This window comes from Frieseomelitta varia, unplaced genomic scaffold, assembly GCF_011392965.1.
Source record: "Frieseomelitta varia isolate USP_RPSP 00005682 unplaced genomic scaffold, Fvar_1.2 scaffold_418, whole genome shotgun sequence".
Taxonomy (NCBI): Eukaryota; Metazoa; Arthropoda; class Insecta; order Hymenoptera; family Apidae; genus Frieseomelitta; species Frieseomelitta varia.
In genome coordinates this window covers 1,860,567-1,886,772 of record NW_025110166.1, presented here as the reverse complement: position 1 = coordinate 1,886,772, position 26,206 = coordinate 1,860,567, and the positions used below count along the sequence as shown (strand labels likewise).

Below are 26,206 nucleotides of genomic sequence, written 5' to 3'. Positions count from 1 at the left end.
CTAGAAATTCGTTATTTAATTTACTTGTTGTTTAACTCAGACTACGTTTCTTAATAAAATAATACTGTTGAGAAATAGGAATTTAATCGTAGTTGAACGATGAACGTAGTAATTATGAGCATCCGTCCGTTAACTTCGAAGTGTTCGGTAGCTTTGTCACGAGATTATTACACGCGCAAAAATTTTATCAGTTAAAAGTAGTTTTGTGATTCTAACATTCCAAATATTTATAAAGTTACTTGATTTTTTCCACGGTATATAAAATAGTGTAAAGAATTCACTTAAAACATTATACATGATGAAACGCGTAACTGAACCTGTTCGAAAAAGCCTGTTAGACTTGATCAGAAAAAATATTCGTGCTGCCGGTAAAGTGAGAATCTAATTTAATTTAATTATTGTTTATTTAATGTATTCACGTAGGATGTCAGAATAATACTACTTTATGCATTTTTATTGAAGTGCGAATAAATTGAATATTTTCATTACTTTGCTTGAAAATGCCAATTTATACCAAAGCGCCATCTACTCCGTGGCACGATGAATCATTATATAATTCAAATTTTTGTATCTACGCGTGTTGAAACAATATAAAAATGATGAATTTTTTTACAGGTTTCGTATATAACACGCGTGGTATATATCGGAGAATATACTGGTGCAAATTGGAACATAGAAAAGGTATGAAGTTAATAGAGTTAGTATAAATTAAAGTAATTCATGAAAGCCAAAGATTTTCCTATTACTCATTTGAAAAACATAATTTCCAGAAAATGGAATCTATAATGGAGGACTTACAAGCAGATTATGTGAATAATTCCATCAGTGGATTATTCTTGGCTTATCCGGATTATTATATTCATGTATTAGAGGTGTGTGAATGGATTTTCAATCCATAAATTATAAAAGTTCAGACTTTGAAATTGACTAGTAATTTTAATTGCAATAGAACGAAAATGAATGTTTTGTTGTAACATAGGCACCAGAGGATATAATTTATAGACATTTCAAATTGTTGTACAGTAACGAGAGTGAGGATTGTAAAATAGGGAAGGCAATTTTTCTCCCAACTTATCATCATGTTCATCAGGTGAGATTTTTATATTGAATGAAAAAGGGTAGAAGCCAATTTAATTTAATTATTGTTTATTTAATGACATTTTCCAATTGGAATTTGCAGAGATTCTTTATGAGATGGTACCACGCGTATACAGTACCACCCACTTTGCTACAGCCATTGAAGTCATACGAATTGAGTGATATTCAGCACCAGATGTCAATTTGTTTCAATAAGATATATACATTGTGTGATCATATCTCGAATACTGATCGCGATCATGTAAGTTTTTTTTCCCTAGTGAACTAATAAATGGAATTTCATAGATTCGATGATTAGATTTAAATTGTTCGGCTTTAAAGTTGAAAATTAATAGAAAATTTTTTTCTGAAAAAGTCAGTGACGATGCAGGAAGTTATAAGATCGTTGGGTGACAAGCTTGCGCGACTTTATCCCGAGAGCACGTTGTTAGAGTATTTATTGAATGCAAAAAGCCCTGTGCTTTTAACCGTTGAAAAGTATTTGGACATATACGCCTCGGTTCCGCTTATTAATCTGTATTCAGGTAATAACGTTATTTCTATGTTCATAATTTCTGTAAATACGTCTTTATAAATAATTTACGGGTAAAAATTTTTAGTATAGCTTTCAATGAAGTTCTTTTATTAAAAAAAAGAAAGAAACGATGATTGAATAAAAACGATTATTTATTTCAGAGTATTTACAATATCAAAAAAACGTCTCTTTTGGGGGGTACATGAAATTTGTGTCAGATATCGCTAAACTAATTACATATACAAACTTCATTCAAATGGTTTCATCCTCTTTTTTTTTTCTTTTGGTTTCCTTTCGCAAAAGCAGCTGGTCAGACTCAATTGTTAAAGATGTATAGTACAGGCGGTATACAGCTGAAACGGTGCTTCCATGTATTTCTTATTAGTCTAAAAAGATTTCTTTGGCTCTTATCCCTGACTACTGTAAGATACATAGTAACGAAGCAAATTGGTGTGTAAACGCTGGTCGGTATTATTGGATATTTTTGTGGTCGCCACGCGAATGTCAATGTACATTTCAACGCAATCAAACTTTCATATATTAACTAATAAATGATACGCAAATTTCTTTTATTTCAAACGGGTCGTGCCGTTTTAACAAGTATAAAGTAACATTCAACGTGTAATATAGTATCTCTTAGAGCATAAATATATTCCTTATCCGTGCAAGAGAATGGGATATGATTCGTGGTGTAGAAGAGTAGTCGATATTCCGTACAGAGTTTCTGAAATAAACAATTTTTACGCTAAATCTAAGATTTTTTTTGAATATTCGAAAATTTACCAAGTATACGTGGACTCAAATCGAGTCGTTAGATACACATACACTTGGATTTTCACGATGGATTTTCTTCAAATTCAACGATTTTTAATCAATCTTTGTTCGAGATATCATTTTTCTTTTTTTTGGATTTTGCTACCGATCGAATTACTTCCCATCCTGTATAACACACAGTTAAGCGCAAATCAACAAGAGAACCGTATTTCACAACGCGAGTATTCATTTTTCACTATTTCTCGGTTCAATAACGAATAAACAACAGACAGCATAACGAATTGACAACTGAAAGAAAGACTGAAACTTCTAACTGAACGTTATATTACTCAGTCATTTCGAGGGAGCTACTTTTTCAACGATCTTCCATTTATACAATTTGCATACACAAGGACCACAATATGTTTCGCATTCTGCATTAGAAGTGTAGCTTCACGCGAGATCATAAAACGTCTTTAAACATTCAAAATGACGATGATTATCTTGCAGACACCATCTGGCCGGCACCACGCGACTTGATATTCTGTGCCGAGTTTGAGAAAGAGGATCATAAGGGTGTCGATTTGACGAACCAAAGGCGGAATATCCGTTAAAAATTCATCTGATTATCGACTTGGGAATCGCCTGTTTTCTAAATAGCGCAGCACTCGTGTCGGTCGATCTCGAAAAAGAAAACAGAAAAAAGAAAAAAAGAAACGACGAGAAAATGATAGCGATTTATTCATAGCAACACGTTTGCTCGGAACGATGGAGCAAATGATGATGAAATGAAATTCCAATCGACACCAATGCCGTCTGATTTAGACCGTTTCGTTGATGTAAATCTAGAGAATTATACTTGAATAAATTATCAAAAGATTTATTGGCAGTTTGTGTTGAAGATTTATTAATGCTGCTAGGGAAACTCGTTAACGGCCCGGGATCGTTTGTCGTCGAAACGATACCAGCGCGCTGGATGATTTCGCGTAGATTTTCCTGTTTTCTGCTCAGCCTTTCAGCATTGATCGTTTTAATACAAGATGAAATAGGCGTTTTTCGCAATGGTTAGTAAAGTTTCCCTTAGTACACTGGCTATGCGTCGACATCAATTCCATCAATGGCAATAATGAATAACGAGATTCGCACGGTCTCTCCTCCGGCGCGAGACATATTCATCTGTTTTTTTTTTCTTTTTAATTGTTTTAAATGTTACAGTCAGACACCGTGTCTTCGAGGATAAAACTTAACGACTAGCGATTCGAAAGAACACATTCATCTAGAGGACTCGAAAGAACGTCTAATTCTCGATAATATTTACACAAGCGACTCGTGAGAAAACCACTGTCCGCCATTTCCTATCGCTGTATCATTACACCGAATTATTTATACTAAGTATCCAGGTATCCTTTCCGCGTCTCCTTCCTGTCTCTATCCATTCCTGCGATTTCACTTAAATACACGCACGCATACAGACGCATGTGTTCCATCGTTATATTATATAGGGAAAGGGTAGAGACATTAGGTAGGAGCGGAAAGCTCTCTCTTTCTCGCCTCTGCAGTTTTCAACAGCTTAACAAACCAAGGAAGTTATACAGACTCTTCTCTCTCGTCTCCTCTTCACTCTCGCGAGCTTCTAGTTGTCAACCGTGGATAGAAGCCACTCTTGTGACACGTTTTCCATTGACAATTGTCAAGGTGTTGGTTCTGTTCTTGAATCTTGCTGCGGTGCAACTTATAGCCAGAAAGTTTCGCAACGAAATCCTTTTGTGAAGTAAATTTGCTAATTGTTTGTGGTATTAGAAATATATTAAGGCATCAGTGTCGAGAAAAGAAGCTACTACTCCGCTTCGATCTCAAACAGAAGTGAAATTTTTTTTCAAAACTTTACAAATACACAAATAATTATCGGTTGAATTTTCGAAAGAAGAAGCGACTCGAATTTCTCTTCAAGCACCGAAACAGACGACAGTACAGCATTTTTAAGAGCAAGACAAGGATCCACATCTGTTTCCTTTTCCCCCTCGTTCTATCCTCAGCTTCGAACCATTACGCAGAAGGAGAATCGTTACTTTATACATCATACAGATACGTAATATTACAATAAAATCCAGAACACTGCATACTGACGAAAGCAACCGGGGAATCTCTTTACGTTCGCTTTTTCCTCTCTCCTGCTTTTTTTCAAGCTTTCTTCTTCTACGTTTTTCTTTCTTTTCTTGGGTTCGATGCAACTCGTTTCTATCGTTTCATCGTTAAATTTCAATTTTTTCGATGATGGAAAGCTGTACGATATGTCTTCTGTGTTCTCGTTTCCATTTCTTCCTACCCGTGCTCATCATCGAGCATGCACGCACGCGAAATTCTTGTTCCCATTGACTGCTTTAATTTCTCTATCTCTGTCACGTCGATGTCGTAGGACATCCTCAGTGTACGTTATTCTGGCTGTCTCGATCGATTCTGTTTTTATTACGCATATACATTATTTATACTTACAACGACTAAACGAATTGTACAATGTGTATTTTTCTTCTCCCTTGTTTTTCTCTCTTCTCCCCCCCTTTTTTTTTGGTAAATCATAAGTTAAAGTGGGAATAAATCGTTCTCTTTCACTCTCTCTCTCTCATTCTCGCTCTCTCATATTTATTTTTTTGTTTGTTTCATCTTTATACTATAGCAATCTGTATAAAATATCCTCCGTATTCAAGGTATATGTACAGCACGCGCGAAACTCGTGCATATGTATAAGTATATTCCCTATCAATAATTCGTTCCCGGTTGTACACGCACGCCTTTTACAACGTACGGTAATCTCTCTTATTTTTCTTTTTTCTTCTTTTTTTTTTAACTCTGTTTTTCTTCTCTCTCTCTCTCTCTCTCTCTCTCTCTCTCTCTTGTTTAAATATATTCACACACGATGGCTCGAGAATCGTCCGTTCAATGTAAAAAGGGCACTTGATCGAACAGAGAGACGTAAACGCGATGCTATCGCGACGGGGAGGAAATAAATTCGTTCGAAATACAACCGGCCTCGTTTTCGATTTGCGTGCGGCTCTGTACGTATCAGCTTCTCGTTTTTCGCTCGCATCGTTCCCGTAACACGCGACTGTCGAATCTCTCTCGAACCAACGAACGACGCTCGATCGAGGAATGTACAGGGTCCGTTTCTTTTAAGCGATCGATAAAACATCGAATAAAACGACCGTACTTCTTACTCATTAACCGTCGAGGGAAGTTACCGTAATTTATTATCCGATCTATATGTCTCTCCAAAATTAACGATCTTTGTTAAGTACTCCGTTATATTAGATAGTAGTTTTTTTTTCATTATTATTATTATATTATCAACGTCGCAGTTCTCTCCGTCATTTGGCTGCATCTTCCTCCATCAATTATTTATACGGGATTCCTTTGTTTACAGTACACGGATAGTAGAAGGGAAAAGATCAATAATGGCCAGACTCGTCAAATGATTCGTCCGACGCAATGGAAAATCCAAACCAAAGGATCATCGGGCAGTCCATCTGAACTTCATGCAACAGCAGTTTTATCAATTACTACAACAAAGAACACGTTCGACACGAAACGACTTTTGTTATCCATCCATACATTCCCAACGATGGTTCAGTCGTCACCTGACCTCCTGTACCTCCTATCAGAAACCATTCAGCGACTGATACGCGGCTCGAGAAACAACACGCCGAACGATGTTTGTTCACACGTGACTGGTCTGCGAGCGACAAAAGTGTCACACGGAGCTCTCCCGTTTGGCCATCACGATCGGTGTGCTAATCTTGCCGTCTTTCTGCGACTGGATGCAACACTGCGCCGGGATCCTCGCCTCCACGTCCTTGGTTAACAAGGCGCCGCTTGGACAAGTCCTGCTGACGACACCAAGGCCAGTGTAGAGCATCGGTGGGCTCATCGTCATCGACATTGATTGAACGCTTTGGCTTGGCCAGTGTTGCCTCGGCAAAGTGCAAACGCCGCTTTGATAGTCGTCGCCCACTATCGGCTGAAACTGTAGTTCACGCATGGTGGGTGATCGATGCCTTTTGAATGTTTTAGTTTGAAGTTGTCATTAAGAATGGATGGGGTAGTGATCGTTTTGCCGCGCTGTCATTTATAACGAAGCCGATTGTCAGTGTTAATCGTACAGAGGGTGACAATCTTGCCGTTATTCTGTATGCAAAAGTGATGCCAAAACAATAGAAATATAAAATATTTTCGTTGGGAGTTTTGTTGATCGAAAGGATCGAGTTTGAAAGCTCGCGAACTCAACGAATGAACAGATAGCCGAAGGATGCAAAAGCAAGGAAAACTATAGAACGAAATCTGTTCGTTTCGAGAATACTGACTTTGATTTAATTATGGATTTAATTACGGAAACTCGGCACACGCGTGACATTCAATAAATCTTTAAGTTTTGTTTAAAGTAGAGCTTCAAACGAAATTCTCGACTCATTTTCAAAAATGGCTTCTTGTTCATTCGCATTCTGACGCGCGTTTTGCTACACTCTGTAGATGCTCGAAGCAATTGAAGGAATTGAAACGTTAAAAGTTTTAGTTTTACGATAGTTAGACTCGAAGAGTAAAAGCAAAGGTGTATAATCGAGGAACGCATTAGTAGAAATTGAACTTACGCTTTTATGTTTCGTCAGATTTGAGAATTCATGTAACGGCATGCCGTTACGAATAGTACAGTAGCCTACGTAACTACCGTGGCCGCTGACGGAAGTAACCGTCGAGTGCTCCAGCAAACTTCTCGACGGCGACGTTTCGATCGTCGACACGAGCCGTCTCTTTCTCAGGTACTCCGATGGCTCGTCGCCTGCGTGTACATATATATATATAGTTTCAAATTTACTTTTAAATTCTTTATCTTGGTCCTTAATCGGTACGGTGAAGTGAGAGTAAATTTATTCTCCAATGAATGGACTGCAGATATTTATGCAAATTCGTATAGTTAAACGAAGGAGTGGAATTTAAACGGAGAATTATTTCATCCGTATAAATACTATACTATATAAGCACAATATTTTAGATATCTTTGCAGGTTGCGTGCATTTTAACAATTTAAAATTTCTTATAAATGCATAAGCATTTCTCGGCCCAATTTCGATTTCTACCGGACTAAATCGTTCGAAAAGTCAAGTTAATCACGAAACGTTAATTCTTCAGCGTCTAAATTATGAAAGAAAAATTTTGCAATGTTTAAAGTTTAAAGACAACATAGGCGGAACTTTAGTAAAGAAAGGATAAATTTTATACGTCGACTCGTATACACAGTAGATCTGATTGAGCGACACGATAAAGGGAAAGCATACAGACCTGTGATTTGCTGAGGTATGATGTCCGGATTCTTCTCATCGTTTTCGCTTATGTCACCGCTACTCTCGAGCTTCCTGAACGGACTGCTAGGATGTTTTTCATCCGTGAGCAGACTGCTTCCCTCGCGAAACCTCAGCTCCCGTTGGATAGGAATCGTTTTCGTTTGTTTGCCATGATCCTCCATCTGAGACTTGCTCTGCTCGTCCACCTGCGTGTGCTGAATTCTGAGCACGACCATCACTATCACCGCGACGATGATTAAAGCGGTCACCACACCGATCATCACGCTCAGCATCGGCATTAGTCTCATGTTCTGCCTTGGTCTCTCTAAAATTATTATATTCGAAATACAATTTTTTTCCTTTTCTTTTTTTAGTGTTTTACACGACAATTCCAGTTTTCAGTTAGTTTTTAGTTTTAACTCCACGTTTAGAATTCAACATCGAATGCCAGTCGATTTTTAAATAGGAAAGGGAGAAATACAGGAAGGGCAGATCATTATGATTAATCGAAATGGATGCAAAGTCACCGTCGCAACAAAGCGAACGAACCAGTCCCACGGCACAATGAAACAATTTCCCGCTGCAGTGGATGAATTATTTCGCTTTACAAAGATCTGATCGCGTACACGAACTGAAATTTATCCTCTCCATTCCCTTTCTCTTTTGTTCGGTGAGATTGGTTCAAAGTCGCAGTTCGATTCATTTGTCCGTTCGCGTGGCTCGTATACGGATTGCCGAAAAATTTTCGGTCCGCCTTTATTTCCATCCGAGGGAGCTGGCAAACTCGTCACGCGCAGTTTTTAAGCTCGAAATGTATAAAAAGTGAGATCAACATTTTGCAAGAGTTTCGTGAATCTTCTGCACGCTCGTAAATAAAACTCGAAAGTTATCAATGAAAGGAACGAGATTAGAATGCAAGTAGAATCGCGAACATTTGGTTAAAGGATTGGCCAAGATTTCGAAGGGAATCTTAGAGAGTAAGATTGAAAGCTTCTTAATTTTACGAAGCGTAAGATGCTGTGCAAAAGAAAACACGGATGACAGAGATAGATAAAAAGTGTAGGAGCAAAAAAGATAAAGCGCAGAGAGCGTGTGTGAATTTTCACCCACCTGACTCGGACGTTAATTGTTTTTCAGGTTGCCTGAGGGTTCCAGCCTGAACTACCATCGCTTCACTGCGGCCCTTATCGTTGTACGCGTATATGCAGGCCTGGTAAAGGACGCCTGATTCCAGGTGAGTAACACTGAAACGCGGCACCGGCGATGTCAGATTAGCACGCAATTCCTGGGTGTTGCTCTCTCTTACTTCCAGAAGGAAGGACTGCGGCAGGCCTCCGTTGAACCCCTCCGCGCATCGCACCGAGAACGAGTTCGTCGACGTGTTCGAGGTGGTGCAATTGTGAACCATATCTGGCCGACCTGATGCAGAGACCGGTAACGTAATCTTTACACAGACTATTCTATCGTTGTGTGTGTGTGTGTGTGTTTAATAATCCGAAAATGATCGTCATCGAGTTTTATCTTTGATCTCGATACACGTTTGACGTGACACTTATTTACTCGTGACAGAATCCTCGTGAAATCGGTACTCAGACGTATCTCGGAGAGTTCGTCGAAAGTTTAAAGCACGAAAGAGTCAATTTCACATTAATTCACTACTTTTCTCTGTACGATGAAACAACATGTGACTAACATGGCTGTTGTTTTTCTGATTTCCTCACGTGTGTGAATTACCTGTACGTTTTTTATTTATCGTTCACCAATCAGAAGGTGAATTATACCACTAACAGCGGCAGCGAACTCAACAAAATTTCGATCCGTACTTTCTCCTCATTTGTGAGTTACCCCTTAAAAACGGAATTTAATTACTTACTTCCTCCTTTCATTGCGTTTACCACAATTTTTTCTTCCTCGCGATTATTCTCTAGCTTAGGGACGATTAATCACGTTTCACCTGCGATATTTTCATACCTACGTTCAAAGATTAATTAACAGGGGGGGGGGGGAGAAGGGCGTGAGACTCGCTTTAGCCGGGTCTATTGCCATAATAGGAAGCTATTGCATTAAAGATGCTTAATGTCGGTAAATGGAGCGAAGCAATGGACAGATACAGTGTACTTTAATGGAAAGATAATTAAAAATACTAAAAAGAAAGGAACAGGGAAGGACAAAAAAAGAGGCAGAGAAAGAGAGAGAGAGAAGGAGCGTGAGAGGCGTCGTGTTGCGGTGAGCACAGTAAAGAATAATTTCGTTCGCGAGATATTAGATTTGATAGAGAAAGAGAGAGAGAGAGAGAGAGAGAGAGAGCAGCACTTTACGTTTCGTTCCGCAACTAGAGACACGTTTTCCCTATGGCAACGTAAACAGGGAACCTCCTCGCTCCCTGTTTAAACTTATTTACCAGAGCTTCCGGTTATGGCTCTTTGTTTTAGAACATAGCACGAGTGTTTTACCAACCAACAGCGTCGCAAAAACAATGTTCGATAACGGCGGCGCCCGCGCAAACGAAGGAAACATCTCCACTGACTTTCTCCTCCGGCGAATTATCGTGTTCTCGTTAAACGGAACGCACATAAAACGCGCTATCATCCAAATACCTTCGAAAACTTTTACCTTACCAGCCGTTGTTTTATACGAGTGGATGAAGCAGCCGCGCGATTACGAACGTAACACTGCGGGAGACGTTTATGCAAATGTTAGATAGCTGGACACTTCGCCGCGAAATCCGCGGTATTTCCGTTGGCCGTAAAGAATAATTAGCGAGGGGAAGAAGGAAAAGGGCTGAAGGGGAAAACGCGGCGAGAGGCAGCTGAAAAGCGGACAAAAATAGCATCAAAGGAGGATGCTGAGAAACTTGCCTGGTTATTCGCAGTTGCGAAAAGAAGGAAAAAAGGAAAAAAACGGAAAGAGAAGAAAAAGAAGGTGGAAAGAAAAAGGCAACGCAACTTGCTGTAATCACGCGGCGCGAATTTCCATTTGGTGCCTTTGCTTTTAATTTCTCGAAATACCTCGTCTGTCTATCCTCCGAGCGGAGCATGCCCCTCTCCCCTGCTGTCGAAAACCGGCCAAGTTTTCCCTTTGAATATGGAAATTAATTCTCTGCTCTCTGGATTAAAAAGTTCCCAGCGGTTTCTATCAACGGTTAAACGATTCTCCGGCAATGATCGCGAACCTTTCGCGATCTAGTAGCCGCGGAATTAAGCGCTTCCGTTGTTTGGTGAGTTACGAAGTAATGAACATTCGTGGTTTTTCTTCTTTTTGTTTTTCTTTCTACGTTCGAGTGACCATTCTCTTTTGTCACGCAACAATTGGATCGTTTCGTAGTTCGACGGCCACGTTCGTCGTTAAAAAGAAAAAAAAAAAGAAAAAAAAGAAAAGAAAAGAAAAAAAAGAAAGAAAAGGGCCGTCCATGCACGGATTCCCACGCATACACAGACGTGATAACGAACTTCCGTTTTAATCCCGGAACTCCTCGATTTTCCACGGTGGGATTGTCGTTTTTGAAAAGTCAGCATAGCGCCAGGATTTTTTTTCCCTCTTCTCCCTCTCTCCTTTTCTTTTTTTTTTTGTAATTACCATCGACCGCGAGAACGTTTCATCTTTTTTTCCCCCTCTCTCCCGCAGCATTCCATGTTTCGCTCGTTCATTTTCAACGTGTAAACTTTTCCTCGATCGACGAACCCGCGCACGTGCCGTTCACATTTCGAAAACAGCGACTCGTCGGTGCAGAGGGATTTACAGTTAACGTTTTCGGTCGAGAGATTACGATGGCTGTAGGAAATTTATGCTAGTTATTATAGCGAGGAGTAGGGGCGGAACGACGACTTGGCTGACAAGTGAAATCGGACGCTATCTGTCCAGACGAATAGACCCCGGCGCGGTCTATCTGATCGAACAAGTAGCTAGAGACGGTATCGTATCTGGCCAGTGAAACGGGGCCGTGTTTGGTCAGCCAAGTAGAATGGAACAGGCTTATCCCAGCGTAATATTTTAAACAATTTGCATTTCTCGACGCAGTCTTTCGACACTGTGTGTCGACTTACGAGTTCGGCAATGCATTATGCACAGTGATGAACAAAACTGAACACACATATGGATTTTTAGCACTATTTTATCAATTATTTTAACATTATAATATTTTTATTTATCAATATTAATAATTTTGATAAATTTTAACATTAACTTTTAATTTTAATATTTCATATTTGCATGTAGAATACAAAAGAGCAATATAGGTACTGTTTTGTAGGATCTTTTGGCTTTCTTTTGTATTGTCTTCGTGAAGTCAGCTTTGCATCACAATTAATTTAATTGAAAAACTGTCAATACTTTGAACTGTTATAATTTCGTTAAAAAAAGATTATATAACAATCCATTTAGCCTTATTTTTGTAAGCTTTTGTTTTCGCCACTCTGAATTTGTTTTTTTTTCAAGATATTTTAACACTGTGTAGCAAATAGAGAAAAGTATTTTCTCTTTTAAAAAATATTTATAAAAATTCGTATATATAAAAAAATATACAAAAACTGGAAAATTTTATCTATGACTAAATCCATCACAGAGACTGGAGATCAATGTTTCCCATTTACAACAATCCCTTGAAACTTGCTGTGCGATTCTTTTTCATCATTTCACTGAACTTTCAACATTAGAGTTTAACAACAAAAATGAAAAAATATCATCTAATCTTGATGTTCGAAGCTCAATAAAATTGCAAAAAAAAAAAAAAGAAATCGTACAGAAAGTTTTAAGGGGCGTTGTAAAGAGAAAATTTTCTATTTTTAAATTGAACGTTGGATCAAGTTGCGAAAAGAAAGTTTTCAATATTTTTACAGATGTTTGAGTTTTTACAATTTTTGAGAATAAAAGCACTCTTGATGTAGAAATATCTTTGGAATGAAGCGAACTTCGGGCGGTCAAAGTAGAAACTTTACGCTTTAAAACAAGACCAAGATTCTTATATGACTTTCTTTCACGAAGTTATAACAGTTCAAAGTATCGACAATTTTTCATCATTACACGTGAAACGTGTCACAGAATTCTGTGCGATAGTTTCTACGGTAATATCACGATGTTTTGCAATGTTTAAGAAAAACGGCCGCATTATACGCTACGGAAAATATTATAAATGTTACTTTCGAGCGTGTTGATATACACAATATCACACCAAGCGCAAAGAAGTTCAAAATATTTTACGTTTGTCGAGCGCGCAACTTTTTTCAACTCGTGCCGAAGAATTATTCGCGTTTCACACGCCGGTTCTCCTCTTGTATGATAATTTACAAGCTCCACAGTGGGGAAAAAAAAAAAAAAACAAAAAACAGGTAGCGAGAAAGTGGAATTCAGATTTTTCTCTTCGCTTAATGCACGGTTGGTCGGTCAACACTTGGCTACTGTAAATTGCGCAGGTATTTTTATTCAAATGAGTTGACCCGTTCGTCCCGTGTGTGATAATTCATGTCTTACGAAATTTTGTCTTCAAATTCAACACGAACCACGAAAATCCGCGATTTTGTTCGAGGAACTTTGCCTCGAAACACACGCACGGCGATGAATTTTCTTGTCTCTTGACATACGAAAAAAAAAGAAGCTTCTGCTCGAAATGAAAGTAGTGAAAAAAGATTCTCTCGGTATCGAACGAAACAAGGGGATCGTGCGCCACGTTACGCTGTTCGAATATTACGATCGAGTTTCACGATCGCGAGAAATTTCCACATAAAGATACCTCACCGGCCGGTATGATGTGATAGACGCAGGGCACTTGTTGATGTCCAATTCGGTTGGTGGCCCAGCAGAGCAACGTGCCATAATCCAATTCGGTCATGGGCGTGTACGAGACGATGGAAGATGTGCCGGACCTGGCGATATGACTGGCGGCAACGTCGATGCTCTCGGCGGAATTGTTGAACGTCCAACGGAATTGAACCTCCGGCGGGTTCGCGTCCACTTGGCAAGATATGTTTGCCTTTTCTTGTTTCGCCACCCCGTGAACCTTCGTCTGATTCGGCTTGCAGGTGGGCGCGACTGGAATGATCAAGATTTGAAAATCGTTTCAGCCTTACGAAACGCGCGAATTTATCGAATTTTTATCGGAAAAGAGGAGAAAAAAAAAAAAAAAAAGAAAAACGTTGATCGAGAGTTCTTCTTCGATTTCGTCATATTTTCTTTTCGCACGGACAAATATTCGGAGAAATATCGAGCTGGAAAATGAAAAGCTTTTAATAACAGGCATCAAATTCCGGTCTGTTTCTCAAAATGGGTACACCTCGAAATTTACAACGATCGTTCTACTGTTAATAGAAACGTTTTAATTTGTTGAGAAACACAAACGTTTCGCGCGTAATTGTCCTAGCTGGCGAGAACAAGGAGATTGCCTCGGGGACCTTGTCTGATCATTTATTTCGGAGGGTGACACGTACACATTACGTTCAAATAAAACGGAGAGCTTTCCCCGTCTCCTTCCGTGTTGTATCCGACGCAGGTGTAATTGCCTGCGCTTTTACGGTCGACGCCTTGCAACACCAGGCTTTGATTACTGATTATGATGCCCTGCGTGATGTTGAGATGAAGAGTTTTTCCCTGCAACAAAGAGAGTTGTTACACCAATGTCGTCTTTTGGGTGGTAAAAAAAAAAAAAAAAGAAAAAAAAATAGAGAAAAAAACTTTGAAATTCATGGTTCATGCGATAGAGGCACATCCGGTGAAGATCTCCTCCAAATTTCAACTCAAATAAAACTTGAGATATCCCGTCAGCCAGTTTAAGAAATATGGATTTGAGAAAAACACATTTGAAGTTCTCGTTGTACAAAAATATTCACACTTACAATCAATCGAGCAGTACAAAAAAATAAAATATTATAAAATAAAAATAATATTATAAAATAGAATATTTTTTGAGAAAAACACATTTGAAGTTCTTGTTACCCGTTGTACAAGAGTATTCTTATATACTTGCGTTACACCGTTTCCTTTAAATATCTATAACTTCGCTAATTTTACGAATTCAAACAAATGTCTTTTACACAGACATTTTCGAAAGAAAGCATATACTTTGAGAAAATGTGAAAAAAAGAAGTATTGATTTCTTTAAGCCGGATTACCAGAATACCCCCTCAATTGCACCGAGCCTACGTATATTGCATGATTTTACGGTGACGATCAACGCGGTATATGTAAGAATCTGACAGTCTGAGCGAAATTGGAAAAATTGCTTACCAAGTGTCGCCATTCAACCTTGTAAACGGGCGGCTCGGCGTGGATCAGACAATCGAAGTAGACGTCGGTTCCCTCGCGGATCGCGTTCGGGTTCAACGAGGTGCCCAGCTGTATCCGGGTTTCCGGCGTGTCTGCAAATTGAAAACGTCAATATGTCGATGGCGCGCCGCGGTGAATAATCGTAACTGATCGACACCGGGGGCTTCCGCCGAGACGGCGCAGCAGCAGCCCCTGCAGAGGCGTGTGTCTTTAATGCGCTTACACTGTATTTCGAGCACCCAGTCGTCCTTTATCGACTCGGTTCCCATGATTCGATTTTCAGCCCGGCACGACAATTGTCTACCAGCATCTGCTTTGGTCGCCATGAAAGATAAGATGCTGGTGGTCGTGTTCCCGTCGCTCGATGTCTGTAACAGCGTTATCATAACTTCCCTTTGCGCGTTTATCTACTTTTTCCCTTTTCCGTCTCTCCCTTTCGTCCTCGTTCGTACGTCTCGCTCTTTATTTCCCGCCTCTTTCTTTTTCTTTCTCTTTCATTCTCTTTCGAGCCGAGGCGAGCTCGAGACGTAAGAAGGAAAAAAAGGGAAGACGCAAAGCGTTCATCCTCCCCGTTTTCGCGACGATTGCAAAGTAAACGACAGTTGGTGATAAAATTGAGAGATGTAATTTTCTTTTTTTTTTTTTTAACATAGACAAACGTCGTTAAGTCGAATTAAATCGAACGTCGTAATTAAATGCGTTTGGCAACGAGAGGGACATTCGTTCGTTGATGTGAACGTGGATTGGTTCGAAAAGAGTTAAAGTTATTCTCCCGAACGCGATCGTGTTCTCCCTTGTTAGTCGTACATCCTTGACCATCCTTGCGGTAAACTTTGAATTGCTATGCCAATGTAATGGCCAGTCTACGGTTATAGGCTTAGAAAGGGACGTTTCGAGCACGTTATTCCGGCCAGAAGTAGCCCAGTTCGGAGTTTTCGTAGTCTAAAGTGTCCATAGACTTAGATAGTTCGCGGGTCTGTTTAGTTTTATGGTAAACTTTACGACGTTGAACTCTGAAATTGACTTGCGCGAGATATATCGTTGTAGAAGGCGGAGCTGCGACTTGCACCTCTCCCCTTGTTATCTTATTTCCGACTTATTGAAGAACCTATATACATGCGTATATATATATATATCTCCAGGTTCTCGAATGTTTGTTAAAACTTCACTTGCCTCCCTTCACTTGCTAATATTTCCTCTGTTTGCTTTCGAATCAAAGTTTCCAGCTTCGGCGTCGCGTTTATTAAATTCCCTCTTCAGTTATCATCTTTCCAGAATTACATGTACAATTAACCAGCGATGCTAATGAATGTGAAATTTCCATCGACAGACTCTCTGAGGTAAGAAGTACGAATAAATCGAGTGCCAACTTTGAATATGCATCTTTGTACAAGCTTCTTCGTAAAGTCTTCAGCTCTGTCACTGTTAATTCAGTTCGTTTTCTCGTACGTAAAGTAATTTTTCGTAATAAGCGTTCTTTCCCAACCTATTAGGATTCGGATGTTGATTTCGATCGCGAACCAACCTACGGACAACCTGTTCGAATTATAAATTTTAATTTTCATCCGCAATTTTCTGCCGCGTTCCGTCCGATCAGGATATAAATATTTGAGACGCGGAGATTGAGTAGACCGAACGAGATAAGGAAAAAAAGAAAAAAAAAAAAAAAAAAAGAAGGACACTGGCCAGGAAGGAAACAGAGAAAATATTGTTCCAAAGTCGGTGCTTCTCATTTCCCGCCGACTTTCCTCCGCCGCCTGTGTAAGAAAGTTAAACAAAAGAGGATGAGGCGTAAGAAGAAATACGAGAGGGAAGTATAATCTATAGGAGTACATCGTAGGAAACGAGATCGTTCTTCTTCCTCCTCGTTTTCTTCTTCTTCTTCTTCTTCTTCTTCTTTTTTTTTTTGCTTCTGCTTCTCTTCCTCTTCATCTTCCTGTAATCTCGCAGTACGGAAACTTTCGTTCCCCGCTAACACGCTTACGTCTCGCATCGTTCCGCGTCAATATTTTCCGCTCGAATCAACCGAGTATTTCGAATAATCTCTTGCGCGAGCATGCGAACCAGTTACTTTATTACCTGGCTATCGTTATCCGCGCGTACGCCATGGATTGCAACCTTTTGAAAATTATATCGTACAGAATTTCACCTAGACTGCGACTTGTAAATTTTCCTAATGTACATCTCATTAAGAAAGACACTCAAGAGAGTTTTCAACTGACCGAACAAATCTTCGCGGCCAAACAGCAAAGAAAACTATAATAACGTCACAGTACAATTCTACGTACAAAAAGCCATAACTCCTTTTAAACCTTCCGCTATCTTCTTCCCCGTTTCATGCAAAAAATTGTCGTCCGTCGATAAATTTCGATTGGCTAATCGCTTCGAGGGGATCCCCGGCGCCCGGTCGAGTGTTCGTATTCGAAACGTCCCTTAAATCGCGCCCCCAAATCCCCAAGGCTGGCCATTGTTTTTCGTCGAAGGACATCTCCCGTCCGAGGCTAATTAATCGCCAGGATCGTTGCGTATTCCCGGTTCCCGTTGCCCGGTCGATTTCCCTTAATTACGCGGCCGTAACGAGAGCCATGGAGTCTCGCGCGAGGGCAGGAGCAACGTTATCACGTCGGTGGCTCGCTTTCGATTTAAATTATTTGCCGTCTAATGGCGCTTTTAACGTGGCTTAAGCCGTGGCCCACGTGAGCCCGCGATAACGATATCCCGGCACGCTATCGCGAATCGATCGGCTACACGCCCAACGACGAAGCGCGCACGCACCACGGCGAGAACAACATATTTTACTTGACTCCTTTGAGAGGAGCCGCGCGAAGCGAAGCGGGGATGGCGAATTATGCTGAGTGCATCGACTATTGTAAATCGAATCTTACGATCGCCCTTCTTTTTACCCTGTTTGCTTTCCCACGTTTTCTCCAGCCGAGTTTCGGCGTGACTAGTTCTCCAGCTAGCGGGAAAACGATATTCACGGTATGTTATCTCGAGAAATATTACCGTCTGTCTATGTTTGAATGCGTTTGGTACTGACTCGATCAGAAGGTCGATATTTCTTGGTACTTTGATAATTAAATTTGTATTATCCTATTTCTTAGCTCAAGCGCCGTCACTGAAAGCGGAACCCCCACGCCAAAAGTGATAAAATACGCGATTGATCGAATCATTCTTGAATCTTCTGGTGACATTTTGACAAGGGCTTAGAATACTTTCTTTTTTTAAAAGGAACTTTAATTTTTCAAACCTAACCTAACGCAACTTAATTTTTTAAATTTATCCTTAAATTTTTAATCGTTGGTATCTATAGCCGATTTTTCGAATTGCAATAGATTAAGAAAGATTTTCCGAGTCTGTTTTGAAATAGAATCTTTTTTTTAATTTTCTGGTGACATTTTGACAAGGGCCTAGAATGCTTTCGTTTTTAAAGAAACTTTAATTTTTTAAATCTAACCTAGCGTAACTTAATTTTTCAAATTTAACCTTAAATTTTTAAGAAGTTAACAGTTATTACCTCTAGTCGAATTGCAATAAATTAAGAAAGATTTTCCGAGTCCGTCAGTTCATTTTGAATTGAATCTTTTTTGAATTTTTCTGGTAACATTTTGACAAGAGCCTAGAATGCTTCTTTTTTTTTTAAACAAACTTTAATTTTTCAAACCTAAACCTAACCTAACTTAACCCAGCGTAACTTAATGTTTCAAATTTAACCTTAAATTTTTAAGAGGTTGACAGTTATTACCTAAAATTTAGACAGTTACCCTAAAACCAATTTTTATTGAATTACAATAGATTAAGATTTTTCGATCACAATAATTTTTTCTCGTATAAATATTCCATTGTCGAAAAGAAAAAGCTCGTCCCGACGTCTTGGCTAAAGTGTATTAGATATTTTTAATACGCGATTAAACTCTAATATGTCGTGATGAAAGGTTTAAACATTAACATGGATATAGTAGACGCTATATTATCCAATATAACCACGACTGCTTTCAGGCAAAGACTAGGAAGCGAAAATTGGATTAAAAAGTTTCGTTTGAAATATGATTCCGCTTCAGATACGTATGGACGACGCTGCCCTGAGATTTGTTTCATCGCGACGTGATTCCCCCTTGGCTTCTCTCTCGACAAGTATATATTTCCGCGAGATATTTCACTGATTTAAGAGCGTTGACTTCGATTTACGCCTGGCCAGGGAATAGCCAAACCGAATCGCCCCCGCCAACAACGATCCACATTGTTTTGTTAGTGTCTGGTTCGTACTTACCGTCTCTTTCGTCTCGAGCAAATGCTGATCGTTCCTCCACCAGGTAACGCTGGCCGGCGGCCTGGAGCCGGAAGTGGTGCACATCAGCTCGTACCTCTTGCCGGCCGACAACGGCTGGTTCGACCCGATTATCTTCACTTCCAGCGGCGGGACTGCAAGTACGGGCAGTTTTCACGGTATTAGTATCGTAAGCAGCGTATTTCATGCGCTTCGCGTAAGAAGAGGGTGTAATGGCTGGTTCTGCATTCTCTATCAGACCGTGTACCAGTTAGGAAAATGTCTGCGGGATCGATATAGCGTTACGATTTTCTTTCCACCATGCGCTTTCAGTCGTCGTAGAAGAATAAAATGTTCAGAGTGAAAGTCTAAATTTCGCTCTTCTACAAAAATTACAGCGTAAAAGTTTCAAATTTATTCACGAAAAAAAATCTTGAGATAATATATTTTCGATCTTTGTCAATCGAAAAATATTATAAATATGTATGTATATGTTATAAATATGTATATATTTATTTCAGCCTCTTTGGCCTTTAGCCTTGAAATTGACTTTGGTTTTTTACATTGGTTTCTCTTAACATTTTCACATTGCATTTATCCTAAATTTCTACATGTAACATATTTGTATCCTATACCTATAATTATCTTAACTATGCTATTCTTTTGTCTACTTAAATATCTTAACCTAATTCTTTCGTTTTATTTCATGTTTATTTTGCTGCTCTCTTCTTTCTAGGCCCGCGTTATCTCTTCTTCCCCTTCTCCCTGCCTCTCTTTATCTTTCTTTCTCTTTTCTCCTGTGCCAGTTTACTGCTTCTTTCAGACTTGCATTTGTTTGTCTCCATCTTTCTACAGTCTCTCCGATGCTCTAACGTTTCCACCGAGGGAAATGTTATTTTCTCTCCGTCAAATTGCACAAATTGTTCAAACCATCGACAAACAAAACGTGCATAAATAACGCGTCACGTTCGCTTGAAGCTGACGGCATTATACTTAAGAATTATTCAGGCTGAATTTTCGGGATTAATTCGAGTTTCGACTGACGGACGACTGGGAGACGTGTGTATGAAGGATGATTTAGATTTATACGAGATAAGTTTACTGGGTTACGTGGAAGAGTGGGAAAAGTGGAACGGAACGCGCTGTCTTCGCTAGGCGGAGAAGAGGAATGGCACGGTATCTTATCAGACGGAAGAAGTAGAAACGGTGGCTGGCCAGCCGAGTATAATAGGACAGCGTGCGACAGTGTAGAGAATACGAGTGTGTTTGTGTTTACGAGGGGAGCGAGAGTGTGTCCGGACGGACGAGTAGAACGGGATAGCAGCTGGGTAGACAAGTAAAATAATCGCTTGGATTATCACTGATAATGAATTTTCGTTTAATCTTCTGCGAATAGAGCTCGGAGAAGGAACTCTGGTAAACTTTCGTTCTAAAAGTAAGCAACGCGATTCGAGCAGTTCGCTCCAAGTTCTCGGAGTTCTATTTATATATACTGCACTCCCTGCGAATCACTGTTGTTGTTTTTTTTTTTTTTTTTTACACGGATAATTGTTTATGCTTTATCGAGGCACCGAGGCATCGATTTTTCACTCCCCTCGTCGTCCTTTATTATTTTTCTCCTCAGCTTTCAGCCCCTTTATCATGCCCTAGATGCACCATGGAACGCCGGCGTACAGATAACGTACGCCGGATAACGTAATAACTCAATTTAAGCTTAATCAATCTCGCCTCTTGTCACGTTGCGGACATCACGCGAGTGTTCAAGTCGCTGAAATTGAAAGTAACGCGTAACTCCCACTACCGTAACGCGAAGCGTGTAGCTTTCTTTCATTCGGGGCGTATTTCGCGCCGCGTCGTTCCAATAAAAGAAAACGAATCGCTCAAGCGATCCCATTGTGTACGTACAAAGTAACTTTGCTCGTCACTTGTGACGAGTAATCGGAGTAAATTTCAAAGGGGGTTAGGTTGGGTTACCACAGGCGTGGCAAAAGATCTCGTTCGAGTCACAGATTCAGAGAATGATATAATTAATCCCCGCTTAATTATGTTCCCGCATAATCGAACGATAACGTTCGCGCGCCGAGAATCAAGTCTCGTTTCTTTCTTTCTTTTTCACTCTTTTTTTCTTCACCTTCTCCTTCTGTTTTTCTTCTCTTATTTTCTTTCCCACGCGCGACACTGCTCGCTGCAGCACGACGAATTGACGTTGATAAATTCCCTTTGTTATAAAGCGATACGTCATCGATCGTCCAGATCGCTGTTCGAGTTATTCGGAAAAGAAAAATTCTCAATCCACTTTACTCTTCGATTTCCTTTCGCGCGCCAAGGACACTTTTTTACGACCGATCAACCGTGAACGCCTGTCTGCTACTGTTTGTCGCAGATAACAACGGGATACGCTTGGATTTGCACGCGTGAACCGATATATAGGTGTCCCTTTGATTGTCTAACTGCGGTAGAACCTCTCGCTGTTCCGTATTTGTTGATAAATATGTACATTTCTGATACTCTGGCTATATATTGCACACCAATCAAAAAACCAAGCCTTATCCAGCAGCCAACCTCAAACTTGGAATTAAAATCCGAGAATTTGATTTTGAATTTTTACATTCTAATTTCAATCCAGAAAGAATTTTGGAGTTTTGAGAAAAAGAAAGAAAAAAAAGAAAGAAGAAAGATACGAGATTGAAATGAAGCCTTATCCCGCAGTTAATTTCAAACTAGAATCAAAATCGAAGAATTTAATCCTGCAACTTTTCCATTTTAATTTCAATCAGAAAGAATTCCGGAGTTCTGAAGATAAAAAAGAGAAACGAAGAAAACACGAAGCCTTATCCTGCAGTTAATCTCAAATTAGAATCAAAATCCAAGAATTTACTGAATTCTTACACTTTAATTTCAATTTCGAAAGAATTTTATAGTTTTGAAGATAACAAAAAAAAAAAAAAAAAGAAAAAGATTGAAAACGAAGCCTTATCCCGCAGTTAGCCTGAACCAAAGTCGAAGAATTCAATCTTGAATTTTTAAAAATTCCAATTTCAAGCACAAGGAGTTTTAAAGTTTCGAAAATAAAGAAAAGAATTTATTATTTAGACGAAAATACGTCGTATAAATTTCCTCGAAACTCGTGAAACTGCGCAAGAATCAAAAGGCAAACACGCGAGAACATCGACAATCGAAATTTCGCAAGAGGGTCCAGCCTTCGTGAGAGATGTCGCGAAGCGTAGGGCCAGGCATCCACGATTTTCCGTGCAGATGCTCTATCCGCCCGCGCGGAAACACGTAGAATCGACAAAGCGGCGAAATCGAGACGTATAACGGGCATTGTTCCGGCGAAACGTTGCCATGGCCGATGGCATAAAGGCCGGAGCCGTTGTCCTCGACAGAGGCGAGGAAATTTGCTTTACGCAGCGGCTTGTATCGCGGTCGCCCCGTGACATTTCACGTTCAACTTTTCCTTTTGTGGCTTCGTGCGCCATCGTGCGCCGCCGTTTCCGCAAAAGCTACGGCGTGCACGCGTCGTTTGTCGAGACGTCTTTTTCTTTTTTCGTGAATTTCGTCCAAGCACATCGATCTTGAACGAATCAGAAACGTTAGAAGTTTGATCATCTGTTCTATTGACCGCGGAGTCCTGTAAGGTTTTCAATTGTTTATTGTCACTTTATTTATTATTGCTGTGATACGGATTTTACGGAAATTTATGGAAAACTGCAAGTTGGAAAAGTGCACGTACATAAAATATCCAAAGTAGTAAATTTCTTCTAGATTCTATTTCTTTTCTTTTTCATGCTAATCATTACACTTTCTAGTAGACTTTTGAAAATTGATTTTGTCGGCTGTGTGACATTGATTGCGACACGTTATCGTCTCGTGAAGAACAAGCAACTTGTCAAATACTCATTCTTGTGTTCGTACATTTTGTAACACCTCGTACGTCATAAACTCGAGTGAGAAAATAATTCTGTAGACAAAGTTGTCTAAGTCATTCGATAGAGAGAGAGGCAAGGACGTGCAGCGGCGTGGAAAGAACCGATAGGAGAAAGTATCAAAATTTTACGCGTGGCGAGAACTTTAGTAGATCAATGTCCAGACCGCGCGAGTTATTGAGCGAGTTTGAGAGCAGCCGGTTGAACGTTACAACACGGAAGCAAGAGTTTCGCGTTCATAAACCTGTTCCATTCGTTCACAGAGAGACCGGGAAGTTGTTCTTTCCCGGAACGATAAAGACACCTAAGGACTTGGAGAGTCCTTTCAGACTTTCTTAATGGAGTCTCGAGACGTTCCTCCTCCACTGGAGGGTATTAATTTATCTTATTTTATAAATTGGTTTGAATGCAGCGTCTTATTTCTCGTTTATGGCAAATGAAAAGCAAAGGCAGCTCGGAATTGTCCGAGCAAATGAACAAGACAAATTATATTCGTAATCCTGTTTGCAATGATTCGAAGAAGTTTGCCGACGGCAAATCTCGTTTACACGGAATCAAGAATGTTTCTGTCAATAATCCTGTTTGCCCGTGAATTTTTCCAACTACGGTCTTGATTATAATCATTCGGAAAGTTTTCTGACAACAGTCTTACTTATTACTAGCGATCGAACGATCTTTCTGTTAGCATTCTCGTTTACTTCGATTTAAGAACTCTTCCGACGACGATCTTCGCCGTAATGAATCAGAAACTCTTCTGTCAATCTATATATAAGGAAATGTTCTTGCCGATTTCTGTTGATCGCAGTTCTAGTGATTTTTTTCTGATCAACAACGGGTTTTTACAAGTGGAAAAAATGATTACTTAATTGTTACAAAAATATTATTATAACTCTACAAGCCAATCGAGAAAAGGGTTCATATTTTAACCAGTTGCGCTGGCAACTGATTGCGGACCATAACGAGCGACCAAACTGTACGAATACAATAATTCGTTCGCTTTCTTTTTGAACTCGTCGGTATGATATGATATCGCCGGATAGAAATTATTGAGAAGTAATACATTTATTATTTGTTTTGCCTGTTTCGTTTAGGCTAATTGCCAATTTGGCGAACGTGAAGTAACACTTCGGACGATTTAGCGTAACGAGAGTGAACAAGGGGGCGAAGAGGGCAGCGGAACGTTTAAAAGAGCCGTAAGACGACTTTTAAAGCGGCTTTCGGCGTGCCTCCGTCAATATTGAATTTCCCCGTGATTACATAATAAAGTAAACATCGTTTCAACCCCTTTAGCCGACGCTATCGACCGTCCCTCGAATTAGCCCGATGCAAGTCATGTAAATTAGCCACGGCCGCAACTCACCGAGGGACAGAAGCCTACTCCCTTGGTGGTTGTCGCAGAATGGAATATTTGAAATATCAGCTGGTCGGTCCAGCTGCGTCTCTCGTCACATTCGTGCGGTTAACCAAACCCCTTTTTGTTCGGCTAACTCTCTCTTCGGCCGCGTGAGAGACAAAAGCTCTCTCTCCTCCCCCCTTTTCCACTCGATCACGTCAGCGTTGAAAACATTCGGCCGTACGTACAACTTTTTGAACTTTTCAACGCGAAATATTCACTTTACTACGTCTCGGATAATCTTTAATACTAGATTAAAACGTAAAATTTAAAAGTAAAAAAAAAAAAAAAAAAGACAGAAAACTTTATAATACAAGCTTTTATTTACACATATCTTACGAAAATTATAACTCTAAAAAAAATCTCCATTTAAATCTCTAAAAATACTCACTGTCATACATCTGTGAAATATTCAAATTCAAAAATTATATATTGGTCATTTTGAACCATTTTGTTGGTTCCAGAGTTGAAAGAGACGTTACAGTTACTAATGTTTCTCTTCTCGATGTTATTTCACTTCCACTTCCAAATTTACGCTTTTACAATTATACATAACGGACGAAATACATCTTTACTTAGGTTCTGTTCCTTCGGTTCAGTTTCGCGGAGGCACGAAACGCAATCTAGTAATGCGTATATGATATCAATTCTATTGCTACTTGAAATTCAAAATGTCTGTACGCTGTAAAAAGTGTTTGGAATACGTGGTGCGCAGGGTCTTACGTAAAGAATCGAACGAACGAGAAATAGCGACGAGATAAAACGAGAATGCGGATAAACAAGCGGAGAGTGTAGACAAAGGAAGCCTCGAACACAAACAAACAAACGTGAGATGTAAATAGGCGGTGAATATCCTTTGGCTGTGTGACTAGATATTGATTCGTTCTACTGGTACGTGTACCGAGATGCCCAGATACATGTACACACGCGGGATACAGAGAAACCAAACAGATCAACCTTCAATCAAAGCTGATTTCAGATTGATTTCTGGAAAAATTAAACGCCATTCTGACATTGAAAATTGCGCAAGTTTCGAACACGTCAGATCCACGTGGAAGTGTTAGTTTTCTTCTCGTTAAAGTTAACGACATTTTCCCCAAACACGTTAAATGATAAATTACTTCCGGTATATTTCGCCTTTTGACGTATATACCCATACATATATACAGCGAAGGTGGTTTATTAAAATGAATGCCTTCCGGTAGCCGTGACAAATTTATGAAATACGCGATGATGGAAGATTAGAAACGCTCGCTTATGACTGAGGCCAATTATGGTAGAAAGGACACTCTGTCATTCTTAGCGACGAAAAGATACATTCATTCCCCCTCTCACGATACCGGCACTTTAGGGAGCAACGAACGAAATTTACTCCAGATTAGAGATATTGATAAGAAGCTCGTGGAACAGTTAGACATTTAATTTCTAAATATTCGAATGTTTTATTATTAAATATTTAGTAATTAAATAATTGACAATTATTCAATTAATTCTCGAAATAATTCTCATCGCGATTATCACATTAATTTCAATCGCGAGCGAGTCATCGTTGAGTAAATGTCTAAAATATAAAATACAAAATAGTTGGTTCTAAAAATTATTCTACGAAAATGAAAATTCAAATATACTCGCGTATATTTAGCTTATTGCTATTACGCGATGCTATTACGC

The 26,206-nt window shown here is 39.6% G+C and overlaps 2 protein-coding genes across 3 annotated transcripts in view; one reads left to right on the top strand and one right to left on the bottom strand.

Moving 5' to 3' along the window:
* Positions 1-166: 166 nt before the first annotated feature.
* On the top strand, positions 167-3,254 carry LOC122531862 (testis-expressed protein 47-like). Of its 2 annotated transcripts, none has more exons than XM_043660132.1 (7): positions 167-373; positions 616-681; positions 771-872; positions 980-1,090; positions 1,181-1,339; positions 1,454-1,622; positions 2,876-3,254. In XM_043660132.1, the coding sequence occupies exons 1-7, from the start codon at positions 296-298 to the stop codon at positions 2,977-2,979; spliced, it is 789 nt and encodes a 262-aa protein (XP_043516067.1). In that variant the 5' UTR covers positions 167-295; the 3' UTR covers positions 2,980-3,254. The 2 variants fall into 2 exon arrangements, with proteins under 2 accessions (XP_043516067.1, XP_043516068.1); XM_043660133.1 differs by having other exon boundaries at positions 285-368.
* Positions 3,255-4,827: 1,573 nt separating this feature from the next.
* The window catches only part of LOC122531858 (neural cell adhesion molecule 1-like), a 407,829-nt gene continuing 386,450 nt past the window's right edge, over positions 4,828-26,206 (bottom strand). The window contains exons 6-14 of the mRNA XM_043660123.1: positions 19,220-19,371; positions 15,173-15,317; positions 14,911-15,041; positions 14,115-14,274; positions 13,426-13,719; positions 8,806-9,114; positions 7,694-8,020; positions 7,006-7,193; positions 4,828-6,383 (exon numbers count right to left, since the gene is read on the bottom strand). Of these exons, the coding sequence (XP_043516058.1) occupies positions 6,111-6,383; positions 7,006-7,193; positions 7,694-8,020; positions 8,806-9,114; positions 13,426-13,719; positions 14,115-14,274; positions 14,911-15,041; positions 15,173-15,317; positions 19,220-19,371 (1,979 nt within the window). The 3' untranslated portion in view covers positions 4,828-6,110. The remainder of the gene's footprint in view (positions 6,384-7,005; positions 7,194-7,693; positions 8,021-8,805; positions 9,115-13,425; positions 13,720-14,114; positions 14,275-14,910; positions 15,042-15,172; positions 15,318-19,219; positions 19,372-26,206) is intronic.